The following is a 15,231-nucleotide window of genomic DNA, read 5'->3' on the forward strand; positions in this document are numbered from 1 at the left end:
TCAAAATTGTATTACAATCTTGCTGCAAGTGTGGATCCTCTGGGAGGCTAATTCAAAGATTCATATTTAGTAGGAAAATTTTCAAAAAATTGACTTTTTAATACAGTACCATCTCTATAGAGTAAATTGCACAATCTTCAGTGTACAACTTGATGAACTTTTGAACATTTTCAGCACCCAGAAAGCTCCCTTGGGTCTCCCCAGGCAATATACCCCCACCCACCCCACCCCACTTGGGACAAGGTGACCACTTTTTGGCTTCTATCCTAGTAGACACAGTCTATAGGACAAGGATGATTAAATTAAAAAGAAAAGAATGTTCAGTACAAGTTTACTATGCTCTTGACTGACAGATGACCATCAAAAGAGGGGGTAGAAAACTAGCTTCGAAGTATAAATCTCAATGCTATTAAATTTCATAAGAAGAAGCTTAAGCATTTTATGAGAAATGTTCTCATTTCCAGAAAGAGATTCGTGCAGAAAGGTTTGGTCTCAGTCCAGGTTTGGGATGATTTTCCTTTTACAGAAGCAAGGGAGTGAAGAATGGAGGGGATCCAGGACTGAGCCCCCATGCCCATCCTCACTGCCTGCAGCTGAGGGCTTATGCTATAGAGACAACCAGCCTTCACCTGACAGTCCCTAGATTGGGGGTGGGGGACAAATGGGCGGTGTTTGATCTGTGGTGCTTCCTCCCTCCACCTGCCCCATTAACCAGGGGCAGAGAAGTAGGCACACCAAGGGATGGTCAGGATTTCAGCCCTTCCCTGCGGGTCCAGGAGTTCTGATGCAACATTCTGCTTCTCCTGCTTATCGGTTTCACATCTGATTGTCACAGACAGCTGTGTAAGGGGGCTGCAAGACTGCAAGAAACTCCCAAAGGGAGGCCCTGGGCTCTCCCTTCCAGAATCAGCCTGCATCTGTGTGGGCTCCCTGTTAAGTACCCCATTCAGTACGTACGTATTAGTAGGGACAGACCTAAATTGCTCCAGAATGTTCTGTCAGAAATACCGCTAGCTTCATTTAGAGCCCCTACCATACAAGGTGGGAGGGTGGGGGGCGGTTATTTCTTACAACGGACAGCTACCAGGAAGCACAAGCTTGAGCGGAACAGGGGCATTTATTGCAATGATAAAAGGATGTCTACAAGAATGTGAATCCCACTGGGTCCTAGGAAGGGTCTTGAGCAGGGAGCCAGAAAACCTTCAGGATTTCTCTACGACTCGGTTCTTCTCATCGTATCATTCTTTTTCCCCCCATGCACTGGCTTCCTCTACTTCTCCAATCTCTTTCACAAAACATGGCCACCCCAAATCTCCCTTTCTCCCTTGTTCCAGTCAGTCTTAGACACTAACACTTTAACACTTGAAAACAATCAAATTACCAAATCAGGAAATCACCTGTCTCAGTTCAGATTCTCAAAAGAGAAGCTGATTGGTCTGACCTGAGTCTACCTACCATAGAGCCCCCTGGCCATGGTGTGGCATGTCGGTGGAGGTGGATGGGGGGCACACCGCAGAGGTGACTGCCAGGGATCCACTCTCTGGGCTGGTCAGGCAGTTCTTAGAAAAGCGAGATTAGGCAGATATTCCAGCAATTATCCTTCACCACGGGGATATTCCCTTTTGGAAAACCCAGCACACAACTCACAAAGTCCCTCCTGGTACTAAAGCACTGTGACTAGATGAATGCTTCTATTCATCTTAAGAATGATTCCTCATTTAGCTTTGAATGCCCCACCATGGCTAGCCTGTGTCCTCAATAGATGGCTGCTTCTATATTTCTGAAGAATTCCTTTAAAAGCACAAACTCTCCTGATGCAATGAAATCTTTGCATATCAATATTTATGTTAAAGGTAGATGGAAAAAAAACTGAGTTGAGGAATTGAAGGCAAGGAGAAATATGGGTGAAATGTTAGGGTGTGTGCCAATTAGATATTAACCAGAAACTTAGATATAACAATATAATATAAACAACCTAAATGTTTGTATTCACATCATGGAATAAAATCTATATGCATTGGTAATAGACCTCAGAATGTTGGTATAGAAGAACAAGTTTCAGAATGATCTTGGCACAATAATATTTATGAGAATAGAAAACATACAGAAGACCATTCTATATATTGTTCATGAGAATATATGTATATACACACACACACAAATATCTGTATCTATAGGTATAAATATATAGATATGAAAGTATAAAAAATGGATTGAATACACATCAAATCATAATAATAGTTATAGCCAAGGGAGGATGTTTGGGAAGGAGGTTTTATTTTTAATTTGTAATGGTCTAGTATATTTTTATTTAAAAAAAATTTTAATGATCTAGTATATTTTTAAATGGATTTTTAAAAGTACAGCATATTCATATCATTAACTTTTAATGAAAAGGATGTACATACGAAAAGAATTGGAAGTGAAATACCACAGTACTAGGTGGTGGGAATGTGGGTGATTATTTTTTCTTTGTACTTTTTCTGTATTTTTAAATATCTATTTCCATCAACATGGATAGATATTTTAAAAGCATATTTGGGTGAAAAAACAGTTGCAGATCAAGAGTAATAGTATGATAATATTTATGTAAAAAGCCATACACAATAAAAACAAAATATCAATTCTCTATGGGTATCTATGTATCCATATGAATATATCCAAAAATATCCACATAAATTCACAGCAAAAAATCTAGAAAAATAGATACTAAGCTGATGATAATGGTTACCTCTGTGGATGGGATTTAGAGTCAAAGTTAAAAGAGCATTTGTACCTTATCTGCAAAGTTTTAATATCTTGCAATAATTCACTTATTATTTGAGTAACTAAAAATTAAAACACGTAACTTTTCAGAGAAAACTGCTTACACCAGCTCCCCCGGGTTTGGTCTTCGGAGGCCCTGGGGCGAATTGCTGCGGGAATCCATCATTTCTCCGGAGATACGTGGCTCTTCCTGGGGTCTCCGGGTGAAACAGCCGACTCTAAACACGGATTCTTAAGCTGCTTTTCGCTCTAAAACCTATTTGGAACAAATCTGGGTGTAATTACTGGAGCAAAGATTTTCTTTTAAATACATGACATGTTCAAAATAAGTCCATCAAAATCAAATAAAACATAAGAAACAGTGAAATTTGCTCGGCGGAGTATTAAGCAGCTTCCCGGAAGAGCTATTTACTAACTTGGTAGCGTGGCCGAGCGGTCTAAGGCGCTGGATTAAGGCTCCAGTCTCTTCGGGGGCGTGGGTTCGAATCCCACCGCTGCCAGAGCCTTTTGTTCTTCTTCTTTTTTCCCTACCGCCCCGGCACCAGGCTCTGTTTTCTGCTCTTTTGCCGGGTCATCAGCGCCTCCTGCTGCCCAACCCGGCAGGCGGCCGGTATGAATGGAGCGGCGGAGGGGGCGGGTCTGCGCGCGCCGGGGCGGGGCATTGTGGGTAAAAGGAAGCGTGAGGCCCGGCCCGCTCCCCCCACGTGTCCGCTGGAGTTTCTCCACCAGCAACATGGCCGCTGCCTAAGAGAAGAGCCGGGCCGCCGCCGCCTCTGCAGCCCGCGGGTACCTGGGCGGTTGCCGCCGCCCGCGCGCGGCCCCCGCGGAGAGGTGAGTGCCGAGCAGGCAGCGCACGCCCGGGCTGGAGCCGGGCCGCACTCGCGAGGTGGGCCTGGGCTGGGCTGCCGAGTAGGCCGGGAGGCCCGCGCCGCGCCGAACCCAGGGGCTGGGGGCCTCCCGGGACTCGGGCGGGAAGGATTGGGGAGCCGGCCCCCGTAGACCCGGGCCGGCCGCGGGCTCCGACCTCGGCCGGGCCTGGGAGTCGGGGATGCGGCGGCCGAGGCTGCCGGCGGTGACTCAGGGTCCAGCCACCGTGCTCCGCCCGGCCCAGGCGGGCCTCCCGCGGGAGCACCTGTCCGAAGGCACCCGGTGCCCCGCCAGCGCGGCAGCTAGTGGCGACGGCTGTGTGGTGGGCGTGGGAAGGGGGCCTGACCACCCGCGAGGGAGGCGAAACCCATTGGACAGTGTGGCCCGGGGCCGGCGGCCCGCCCCGCTGGGCAGGGGGAGGGTCCCCAGGCCGGCCCCGGCCCTCTCCTCGCCCGGAACCGGAGCAGTCTCCGCCCGGCCAGGCCCGGCATTCTTCATTCAGCTCTTCAGGCCTCCATTCAGCGTTCACTGAGAGCCGGCACCGTGCCGCGGAGACGGCCCTGACCGTGGGGCTGGAGGAGGTGTCAGTAAGCACGTCAAGTAAACCCGAACATGAACAAGGTCGTTCCGTTATGTCAGCTTTAGAATCGGTGGGCGATGGAGCAGGTCTTAGCAGTCGCCAGCGTTTCTTCATCTGTGAAATGGGGATAATAAAATCAACTGCCTCATAGGGTTGTGGTGAGGGCTAAATAGGGTAAGACGCGAGAAGCCCCAGCTCGCGGGGTTTGATTTGTGGCGGCCTTGTGCCCTCCGACGTTGGAAGAAAACATGTTGCCGAGTAATAACAAAGCTCCCCGGAGGTTACATTTATTACCTTATTTAATCCTCACCGCAGCCCTCGGGAGTTTGGTACTTTTATTCCCATTTTAGCGATGAAAATAGTGAGACCTTCCAAGATGGAAGGATCCCAGGTGGGCCATATATGGTAGGTAGTTGAGGTGGGATTTGAACCGGTGTCGTTCTGCTTTGAGAGTCCAGGCTCTTCCCCACTATCCCATACTGCCTTTTATTGAAGAGGTGTGCAGCATAGTGGTTAAGAATACGGATCGTTGACATCAGCCAGACCCGGGTTTCCGCTCTTGTCTCCGCTGTTCTCCAGCACTGTGACCTTGGGCAAAATTACCTACTCTCTGATTCTTAGTTTCCTCGTTTCTTAATTGGGAATGATGAATCTTGACTTACAGGACTATTGAGAAGATGAGAACGTGTGTGAAGTCCTTGGAGAAGGGTCTGATGACCAGTTAAGGATTAATTAGTTCTTTTTTTCCAGGATGACTCTTTAACAGAGGTGGAAGCTGAGGTGACCCAGAGCGGGGAGATGGCTTGCCAGAGACAAACACAGGCGGTTAGAATCCAGGCCTGGAGACTGTTTGCCCTTGGGGCCCTCTCCTCTTAACTGCGTTGTTCTTTGTTTTCTCCCTCCAGTAGCTAGAGAGACTTTGGAGTTGCCTCTGCATTTCTGATTGGCCGACAAGTTAGATTCCTAGGTGCACAGGGATGCACCCAGGTGTGGCATTCAGGTATTTCGTTTGCTCTGAACCCCTCCTTTGCTCTACCTGGTGTCCTTGTCTCCTTTCCATTTGTTGGCAGCTCCCTGCTGGGGGGATCTTCGTGTGCTCAAGGCCACGGAGCCACTGCCATAGAGTACCATTATGGCCACAGGACACCCAAGGTGGTCACAGGTGGTCACTGCAGTTGGGGAAGCTTGGCTTGTGGCTGGGAGGGCTGCTCCTGCCCGGGCCACAGTCCATGTCTGTTCTCAAGTGTCCGTAAGGCCCAAACCATGAGTCCACCAGTGTCTGGATGGGGCTGAGTTAGGCTCACAGGGTGAAGGGTCTATTACCGCCTGATTTCATGTGTTCATTTATTTAATTGTTCTTTTTACTGTATTGAGTGTTCACTTCATGCCAGGTATTGGGAGAACAGCATGGATTTTAAAAAGAGATAATAGTCCTTATAACAACTTGATGAAGTAAGTGTGATCATCTCCACTTTATGGTTGAGGTAACTCAGAGGCCGCCTTGGAGCTTACATTCTAGTACAGAAGGCAGACAACACAAACGCAAGTAGACTAGGTGGTTCCAGATTGTGATAAGAACCATGAAGGAAAGAAAACAGGGAGAGCTGGTGGTGACTGTGAGCTGGTTGGCTCTTTCAGATTGGGTGGCCAGGGAACTTCTCTCCCCTCCTGGAGGGGTTGGGGGGGTGATATCTACTGAAAAGGAGCCAGCTTTGAAAAGACGTGGGAAAAGTAGATGACATGCAAAGGTCCTGAGACAGGCTGGGGCCTAGCCTCTTGGAGGCCCAGCAGGTGGCTATCTGGCCATGTAGATGGTGAGGGAAAGGCAGGGGCAGGATCACATAGGGCCTTGAGGCCATGGAAGGGAGTTTGGATTTTATTCTATGTGGCAGGTGAAGCGTTTTGAGCAGGAGAATGATGTGATTGACTCTTTTGCAAGGACAGCTCTGGCTGTTTCTGGGAGGACTGGAGATAGAAAAGAGGGACCTCAGGGAGACCTGTTGGAGTAGTACTTTTCAATCACAGATGAAGGTTTATTAGTGAGTGGCGCCTGGCTGGCTCAGTCGGTGGAGCATGCAGCTCTTGATCTCGGGGGGATGAGTTCGAGCCCCACATTCAGCATAGAGATTACTTAAAAAAATACCTTTTATTAGTGAGATGTGAAATCACTTTGGAGGATTGTAACCAGCATGTTAATTTTAATGAGTGAGGGTAGAAAACCTCACTGCTTCACATCTAATAGGGGCAGTTAAGCTTGTGTGAAACCTTGGTTTAGTTCCATAATTGTGTGTATGTACTGGGTTGTTTCTGTGGAGTGGATTTCTTACTATAGGTCTTAGGCTGAAAACTTGGAAAGCCACCGAGTTGGATGATGCTGGCGGGGAGGATGAGGGGAAGTGAGAGCCCTGCTTTACCCTAGTCGCGTGTACCATCTGGAGGGAGGAGCCACAGCTCCAGGTACCTCATCCTCCCCGAGCTCCTCAGTGACTGGGGGAGGGGTTGGCAGAGCCCACCAAGAGCTGAGAAGGCCAGTTTCTCAGGAATGATTGCGTCTGGGGAAGCTCCCAGGCCACACCTCTTTGTACATATGACCTGTTCCCTGACTCGCATGCAAGTCCCCAGTGTCTCGGTTGTCCACGGAGCCGGCTAGAGAGGAGCTAGGTGCTCGCCGTGCACCTGTGACCCCTGGCGGTCAGTGCAGACGGGGTGAGCCCGGGGGCTCTGCCATCCATCCCCCTCTCTCTGGGCAGAAGCACGCACCTCAGACTGTCAGTTTAGGGCTTCTGGTTTTCATCCAGTCTTCAAGCCCTAACCGCTGGGGCAGCTGGCTTCCCTCTGGTTTGCCTTCTTCCTCCACATCTTCCTCCAACTCAGAAATCTTTGGTAGCTCTCTGTTAAATAGCCTCCTGTGGTCCCATTTCTTCTGTGGTCCCATGTATGGAGTACCTGCTGCGGGCTCGGGGGTACAGCAAGGGACAAAACGGACCAGAATCTCTGCCTTCGTGTAGCTTACTGCTTAGTGGCAGTGGGGATGGGGACAAAATGATAACAGAGCTGTGGTGGTGCGTGCTTTGGGGACAACCAGAGCCGGGAAGGGAGCTGGGGGAGGGTGTTGCAATTTTGGATAGAGTAGGCAGGGCAGGTCTTAGTGATGAGGTGACATTTGAACAAAAACCTGGAAGAGGTGAGGGAGGGAGCCATGAGGCTCTTGGGGTAGAGCAGTTACCAAGGCCCAAGGTGGGGGGAGAGGAAGGAAGGGGGCCTGTGGGAGATGAGGTTTGAGAGGCAAAGGGGTGGTGGCGGCATAAAGACTTGAGCTTCTGTCCTGAGTGGGATGGGAGGCCCTTGAAGGCAGAGGCGTGGCAAGCCCTGATGTGGCTTCCAGAAGGATCACTGGCGCTGGCCGTGGGGTTGGGCGAAGATCGGAGGGCCGTTGCTGTCGTGCAGGCAGGCAGTGGGGCTGGCTGGACGAGGGGGGTGGCAGTGGGGGGGGCCAGATCCCAGACCTGCCTTCAGGGTGGAACTGACAGGAGTTGCTGGTGTGAGGTGAGGGGGGCAGAGGCATCAGGGATGAGGCCAGCACCGGGGCTGAGCAGTCAGAGTTTGGAACATGTATCTGGAACGCATGAAAGGACTTCGGGTGGTACAGCTCAGGCAGAGGGCTTAGATGACCTTGAATCCCACCCATGGTGAAGGTATTACGCCCTTCTAAATATTTAATTACTTGGATGTTAAGTAGATGAGACCAAAATCATGACGGTCTTACCCAGAACTAGAGGCCTGGGGGCTGCTGGGATTCTGAAGGTACCCACATGACCATCCCCTTCCTGTGGGAATATGAAGAGTCAGCCCAGCAGACTGACTGCCCCTCGGCCATGGAGACCTGTGGCCTTCTGCCCTCCAGGCTTGAGGTGTTGCCAGTCACCTGGGGTCCCTCCTGCTGTCTGTGGTGTCATGGCTTGTCCAAATCCTTCTCTCCTTCAGGGCCCAGCCCAGATGCACCCCCTCCTCCCGGCAGGAAGGCCCTTCCCTTCCCTCTGAGCTTCCTGACCTGTAGCTGTTACCTGAAGTCAGATGGCCTGGCTGGCCTGGTTTTGAAGCCTGGTGCATCATCTGGCCTGTTCTGTGGCTCTGGCTAGCGCATGCACGGCGTCCCCGAGTTCCAGTCGCCCTTCGATAATGGGGAGAGTCAGGCCACCTTGCAGGGTTGGTGTGTTGAATACATTAAAGTCTGTGAAGAAGGTCATTTTGTGTCGCACGCACCAAACAGGAAAATCCTCTCACACGAGGTCGGGCTTAAAGTCTGCTTGGAAGTCAAGTACCAGAGACAGAGCCCCCCCAGACAGCCTTGGGACTGCTGGCTCTTTCTGCTGGACGTCAGACTCTTCCCTAACGCTTCCCTGTGGCCCCCAGTCAGCGCTCGAATATTTGCATCATGGCTGTGGACCAGCCAGCCTCCATCCCCCTGCCTGGCAGTGACCTCTTTTCTGTGCATGGTCGCAAAACCCTTAAAGCTGGTCATTTATTCTTTCCCACGGGTGCAGCCGACATGTGCCGCCTCGGGTCCACCTGTTTGTACCCTCTGTTTGGTGGTTTTCCCCTCTTGTTTGGTTCTGGCCACTGGGGTCTAGAATTGGCCGTCTGTTGACTCCAGGGAAGATGTAGAAAGAAGGTCACTTGCTGTTTGTCTCAGGCTCTCCCCTCTCAGAGCAGGCCCGTTGCAGCAGAGGCACCCAGGGGTGTCGGCGGAATGGCTGGCTGACGTTTCAGGCCTCTTGCTGTCCCTTGCAGATTGAGTCTGAGGATCGTGCGGCTGGCTCCCCCCTAGTATGGCCAATGAAGAGGATGACCCAGTCGTACAGGAGGTAACCGCTGCTCCCTACCATCTGCCGGGGCTGCCGGGGAGGAGAGCCCAGGCCCAGGGCAGCAGGAAGCAGGGCTGAGGCCCTTCCATCTATCCTTGGGCCAGCCTGGAACCTGCTGGCATCCCAGGGACCCCTAACCAGGCTGTTCCCTCTGCCTGGAACCCTCTTCCTCCAGATAACTGCCTAGCTGAGCCCTTCACTTCCTCCCAGTCTCTGATCCAGCATTTCCTTGTCAAAGAGGATTCCCTGACCCCCCCTGCCTCGTGTGGCGCTCTCCTGTTCACCCTCCCTGGCACCCCCAAGCCCCTTACCTTGGCCACGCCCTGTGCTTGGTCATAACCCTCCCCATCCCCTAAACATAATCTCCTTTCACTAGAATGTAAACTTCACGAGGGAGGGATTTTGTTCTTCACCACTGTGTCCACAAAGCCAAGTTCAGTGCCTGTCACTTAGTAGATACTCAGTGACTATTTGTTGAATGAATGAATGGGTGTGACAACTCCCCCTTCTTCCTGGGCCTACCCAGAAGTCATTCAGCAGTTGTTCACTGGATCTACTGTGTGCCGGGGGCTATGACAGCAGTGAGCGAGCAAGGCAGTGTCCCGCCCTCGGGACACTTAGGATCTGACAAAGAAGGAGACCCAAGATGCAGATGGTGGGGAGGTAGGTTCCAGAGTCAGCCCAGATCCAGACACATCCTAGAGCCTCTGGGCCTTTGCACATGCTGCTCCCTCCACCTAGACTGCCCTTCACACAGGCTTCGCCTGCGCTGATGCCCTTCACTCCTCCCTAAGGCCTGGTGGTGGGAGAGAACATGGTTCATATGAAGAGCCGGGAAGCAGGGAGGTAAACTGCTGCACGGTGGGTCAGGGGTGGTTAGTGTTGAGAAGAAAGAGTTGGGCCAGATCGTTCTTAGAGGGGCTTGCAGACCACCTGAAGGTGGTGTGACAGGTCAGTCCAGGGTAGGTGGTGGAGGGCACAGGGAGGAAGGGCAGGCAAATGGGTAAGCTCTCCTCTGTCCCAGCCTCATCAGGAAAGCATTTAATCGGGCTCTGGGATGCATCCTGATGTGAGCAGCCCCGGGGAAGGCACATTTTATTGGGTTGTAGTGGACCTAGGAGGGGGCCAGGAACTCTTGTCCTGGTCCCCCTGAGAGCCATAGAGAGGGAGGCTGGAGACTCGGTTCCCTCTGTTTCTAGCAGGAGCTGAGCTCTTCCCCCTCCCCCGCACTCCCTGTAGGAGCCACGACCCCTGACTGACATCCAGGGAGCAGGGGCAGGCCAGGGCAGGCCAGCCACCTGTCTGTCTCCTGTTTAAGTCTTCTTCCCTTTTTCCCAGATCGACGTGTACTTGGCCAAAAGTCTGGCAGAGAAGCTCTATCTGTTTCAGGTAATGATGAGACCAGAGGGCAAAGGGGCCACCTTGAGCATGGGGGTGGGGGGTGAGGGGCGCTGGGAAACCTCAGCCTCGCTTAGGGTTCTGGGCACCAGAGTGTGGGACAGGGGGTTTCTCTTTGCTCTTGTGGGTGGGCAGGTTAATAGTCTCTCATTTTGAAGATGGGAAAACCAAGGCAGCCGTGAAAGGCAGAACAGTGTTGTGGTTCTGGGGCTCTGGGGACTGGCAGCCGTGTTGAGGCCCAGCTCCATCATGACTTAGCTGTGAGCCCTGGGCAAGGTCCTTGAGCTCTCTGTGCCTCTGTTTCCTCATTTGCAAAATGGTGGCACTTATACTACCTGCCCTGTAGCGCCCCGTGGGGGTTGGATGAATCCATCCAGAGTGCTCAGAACGTGGCCCGGCCCAGAGCTCAGCTCCACAGTCTGTTTTCGGACAGTTTGGTCCCATGTCCCCCATTGCTGCCTGCATCCCGAGGCAGCTGTTAACCTGTTTTCTCACTGTATGGATTTGCCTCTTCTGGACATTTCGTGGACACGAAATCATGGCATAGCTGGCTGCTTTTAACTCGACATCGTGGTTTCGAGGCTCACTCGTGGTCAGCATGTATCAGTACCTCCTTCCGTTTTATGGATGAAGAGGACTCCATGGTGTGGTTCTATACAGCACATTGTGTTTGTGCGTTGCTGGCTCTTTGGGTCAGTTCCACTTTGGGGCTATTATGAACAGTGCGGCCGTAAGCATCCCACACAAGTTTTTGTGTGGACAGGTGTCCTTTCTCTTGGGCACATCCCTGGGAGCGGAATTGCTGGATCCAATGGAAACACTAGGTTTCATGTTTAAAGGAACGGGCAGATGGTTTGCATTTCCAATAACAAGGTTATAGTTGTAAGTATTTTGTCTCCAGGTTGCATATGAGAAAGTGAGGCGCAGGGAGGCTAGCCACTTGGGCACGGGGCCCAGGACGGGGCAGCAGTGGGGGTACTCCAAATGTGAGCTGGGAAGAGGCCCTGGCATCCCCCTGCCCTCTGCCCCCGGGGTCTGCCTTTACAGGCTGTGGGGCTGGGGGCCTGTCCTTCAGGCCTTCTGAACTGGTTTCCTCGGCTGCCTGCAAAATGGTGGGGAGCTGGTGGTGGGGACGGTGACCCCATATGTGTTCATGGTGGGCCAGGCCCTGCGGTGTCTGCTCTCTTTGCCTCACTCCCCGCCCCCAGCAGCCCCGTGAGGTGAGGACACGCACGTTTGTGGTGAGGAGCTGGCCCAGGTCCACACACTGCAAGAGGCAAAGTTGGGACCGGAACCCAGGCCTGATTCCAGAACCTTGCCCTTTACCACCAGCCATCCCAGCCCGAGATCAGGAGATGGCAGAGCTGCCAGGGCTCAGGCCAGACCAGTCAGGCTCCAGACTGTTCATCCTACTGCTGCCATAAGCTCTGGCCCAGGAAGCGAGGAGGAGTCGCTGTGTTGCTACCTGAGTGAGCTTTTAGGAAGTCACCGCTGCCTCGAGCTGAAACGTAGCAGATCTGAGAGGGCCGCACACAGAGGGTTCAGTGCACACGCTGCCACGCCTCCAGCAGCTTCTCCCAGAGGCTGTCATGGTACGGGCAGCGCCGGCCACAGCTTCTCAACTTCACGCATGGTGACACTGAGGCCCAGAAGGGACTGAGTGGGTCAGTGGCAGTTTTTATTACGGAAAAGTTTACAGGGCAGCGGAGAGAGAATGGGGTAATGAATTCCCGTACACCCGTCCTCCACCCACAGCATGTCACCGGTCAGGTCTTCATCTGTGCTGCCCGTGGTCTTGTGTCCCTTGTCCTCTGCCTGGATGTCCTCTGCCTGATCCTCACTCTTGCCTCCCCGGCAGGACTTGTGGGTTACCAGAGGGGGGCCTGTGTGGGTTCCTGATGCTTAGGCTTGTCCCTCGGAGGTCAGAGACCCTTGAAAATTGCCTTTTGGAAGGAAGCTGGGTGGAGCCGGTATGAAGGCGACACAGGCGGGGACCAGCGAGGACCTCTGGTCTCTGCTTGGTGTTGATTCTTGGCTGGAGCCTGTGAGCCCATCTCTGGGCTGGGCTGGGCCGGGCTGGGCAGGGTGGACTGACGGCTCCCTTCCCCTCCCCAGTACCCTGTGCGTCCAGCCTCGATGACCTATGACGACATTCCACACCTCTCAGCCAAGATCAAGCCCAAGCAGCAGAAGGTGGGGCTGCCCTCTGATGGAGGTGGAGGAGGGGAGGGCTGGTACAGGTGGGGGCTGATGCAAGTGAAGAGGAGACGGGCCCTTTGGGGACTAGAAGCCCAGAGAAGGAGCGATTGGAGGGTTGAGAGGAGAACCAGTTGCTTGCAGAGCCTGGAAAGCTGAGGAAGGGAAGTTTCCAGAAAGAAAGGGAATAAAGCAGCTCCAGAGAGGCCAGAGGAGAATAAGGCTCGGGATGAGTTCAAGACTGGGAATGGGGGGCTCATGTTCACAGGATAAGGCAGGCACTGACGTGCAGCAGCTCTGATGGGCTCGAAGTGCCTCGAAGGGATGGGGTGATAGGGGCTGGGAGCGCTGGACACGTGTCTTGTCCAGGGGGTGGCTGTAGCTCCAGCCCCCCATTGCCCCCCATTGCCACTTGCAGTGACTTTTCAAGAGAAGTTGGAAATGAGGATTTTTATGAGAAAATCTCTTGAATTTTAAATGTTGGCACCTAATTTAGATTTTGGAGGGTAGAATGGGGAGGACAAATAGAACTACATGACCCCACCCCGCCAAAACACTCTGGCCTTTCTGTTGGAATTGGGCTTTGTGACCTTTAATGTGGACTGAACCCCGGGGGCCCTTAGGGAGGGGTGTTCTGAGCCTGCTTCTGAGCAGGGCTGGGATTGGCAGGGACAGGGGTCAGGACTTGGCTGTGGCCAGGTTGGGGATATCTTTGAGTTCCTCATAGCTGCTGGGCGTGCCTGATGCCTGCAGGTAGAGCTTGAGATGGCCATCGACACCCTGAACCCCAACTATTGCCGCAGCAAAGGGGAGCAGATCGCACTCAACGTGGACGGCGCCTGCGCGGACGAGAGCAGCACTTACTCCTCGTGAGTCCCCTGGGCCCAGCCTGCAGGCTTTGGTGCGCTCCAGTAAGAGCCTTCCAAAGGCCTGTCTGACACCCGGGCCCTGGTGCCCCATTGCTGGGCTCCCTCCCAACATCCCAGCTTCACATGCTTGGGCCTGGCGCAGCCCTGCCCTGTGGCAAATGTCTTCCCTTCTGAGAGGCCCCTTGATGGGAGTGGGGGCTTGACCCACCACCTGTCCTTGGGCTACAAACAGGGACTTGGGTTTTCTCCTCCCCGACTTCCCTCCTGAGGCCCACATATGCTGAGGTGGGGCCTTGATCCCTGTTCCTGGGTATTGAATTTCAGGAGGTGTCTGGGGTGGGGGGGCCGGTGCCTGCCATGCCCTGGGTCTGGAGCTTCCTTCCCCTTGACGTCTGTTCTCCCTGTGCTCCCAGGAAGCTGATGGACAAGCAGACGTTCTGTTCCTCCCAGAGCACCAGCAACACAGCCCGTTACGCTGCCGCGCTCTACAGACAAGGTATCCGTGCTGGGCAGCCAGGCTGCCGTGGCTCCTGGAGGCTGCTTGGGTGCGAGGGAAGCGGGAGGGAGGCTGGGACGGCGGGAGGCTGTCCCTAGCCTGGTACCCAGCTTGCTGCTCCCCGAATGCCGGATGCCTGTAGGGGCCAGGCAGGTTGTAGAAATGGCATTGTCAGGGGGCTGGAATAGGCCACCTCTAAGGACTTCCGGCTTTGGTGCTGTCTGACCTGATAGAGGGGGTGCTTCCAAGGTCCCTGTCTCCTCCTGGGACACAGACATACACACAGTGTAACTTTTGAGACAGGTGGGAGGATTTTGTTTTAAATACAAGGTACTTGCGGGGCTCCTGGTGGCTCATTCAGTGGAGCATCCGACTCTTGATTTCGGCTCAGGTCATGATCTCAGGGTCGTGGGATCAAGCCCCATGTCAGGTTCGGCGAGGTTCTGTGCTTAGTGTGGAGCCTGCTTCGGATTCTCTCCCTCTGCCCCTCCTCCCACTCACTTGCTCGCGCTCCCTCTCCCTCCCTCCCTCTCAAAAAAAAAAAATACAAGGTACTTACGCATGAGCAATTTTACTTAGCATCTCCCCAAGAGAAGTGAAGCGTCTATCCACACAAAACTTGTACATGGATGTTCATAGCAGCATTATTCACAGTAGTGAAGAAGTAGAAACAGCCCATAAGTCTGTCAGCTGACGCCTAGATAGCCAAGTGCACTAGGCCATGCAGTGGAATGTTATTTGGCCACAGGAAGGAATGAAGTACTGATACACCCTCTAGTGGGCATGATGCTCAGCAGGCCACATGTTGTCGGAGTCCATTTAAATGAAGTGTCCCGAAGAGGCAAATCCGTAGAGACAGAAAGCGGGTAGTAGTTCCCCATGGCTAGGAGGAATGTGGAATGGGGAGTGACTGAGGATGGGTTCAGGGTTTCTTTCTGGGGAGATCAAAATGTTCTTTGGGGGGCGGGGGGCAGAGGGAGAGAGAATCTCAAGCAGGCTTCACGCCCAGTGCAGAGCCCGTCAAGGGTCTCGATCTCACGACCCTGAGATCATGACCTGAGCCGAAATCTATAGTCGGACACTTAACCAACTGAACCACCCAGACACCCCTGAAAATGTTCTTAAATTGATTGTAGTGTTGGTTGTACAGCTCCAGGAATATATTAAAATACATTGACTAGTATGCTTTAAATT

General features: G+C 53.0%; 1 protein-coding gene and 1 non-coding gene across 11 annotated transcripts in view; both read left to right on the top strand.

Annotated features, from left to right (window-relative positions):
• The first annotated feature begins 3,184 nt into the window (after positions 1-3,184).
• On the top strand, positions 3,185-3,266 carry TRNAL-AAG (transfer RNA leucine (anticodon AAG)). Its single transcript has one exon. It is a non-coding gene; the product is annotated as a tRNA-Leu (tRNA).
• Positions 3,267-3,450: 184 nt separating this feature from the next.
• POLR3E (RNA polymerase III subunit E) overlaps positions 3,451-15,231 on the top strand; it is a 30,041-nt gene continuing 18,260 nt past the window's right edge. For 5 of the 10 annotated variants that reach the window (XR_010411912.1, XR_010411916.1, XR_010411915.1 and 2 more), the window contains exons 1-6: positions 3,460-3,597; positions 9,005-9,078; positions 10,417-10,467; positions 12,592-12,669; positions 13,426-13,541; positions 13,955-14,037. Coding sequence is in view for 2 of the 10 variants with exons in the window: in XM_045875134.3 (XP_045731090.1) it covers positions 9,043-9,078; positions 10,417-10,467; positions 12,592-12,669; positions 13,426-13,541; positions 13,955-14,037 (364 nt within the window). In the remaining 8 variants the exon portion in view is untranslated. Of the gene's footprint in view, positions 3,598-8,984; positions 9,079-9,835; positions 9,925-10,416; positions 10,468-12,591; positions 12,670-13,425; positions 13,542-13,954; positions 14,038-15,231 lie in introns of those variants that run through there. The other 5 variants (XM_045875134.3, XM_064592781.1, XR_010411918.1 and 2 more) reach the window with 4 other exon arrangements.

Source organism: Mirounga angustirostris, unplaced genomic scaffold (genome assembly GCF_029215605.1).
Source record: "Mirounga angustirostris isolate CCGP_5_RB_7025 unplaced genomic scaffold, mMirAng1.0.hap1 SCAF_5, whole genome shotgun sequence".
NCBI lineage: Eukaryota > Metazoa > Chordata > Mammalia > Carnivora > Phocidae > Mirounga > Mirounga angustirostris.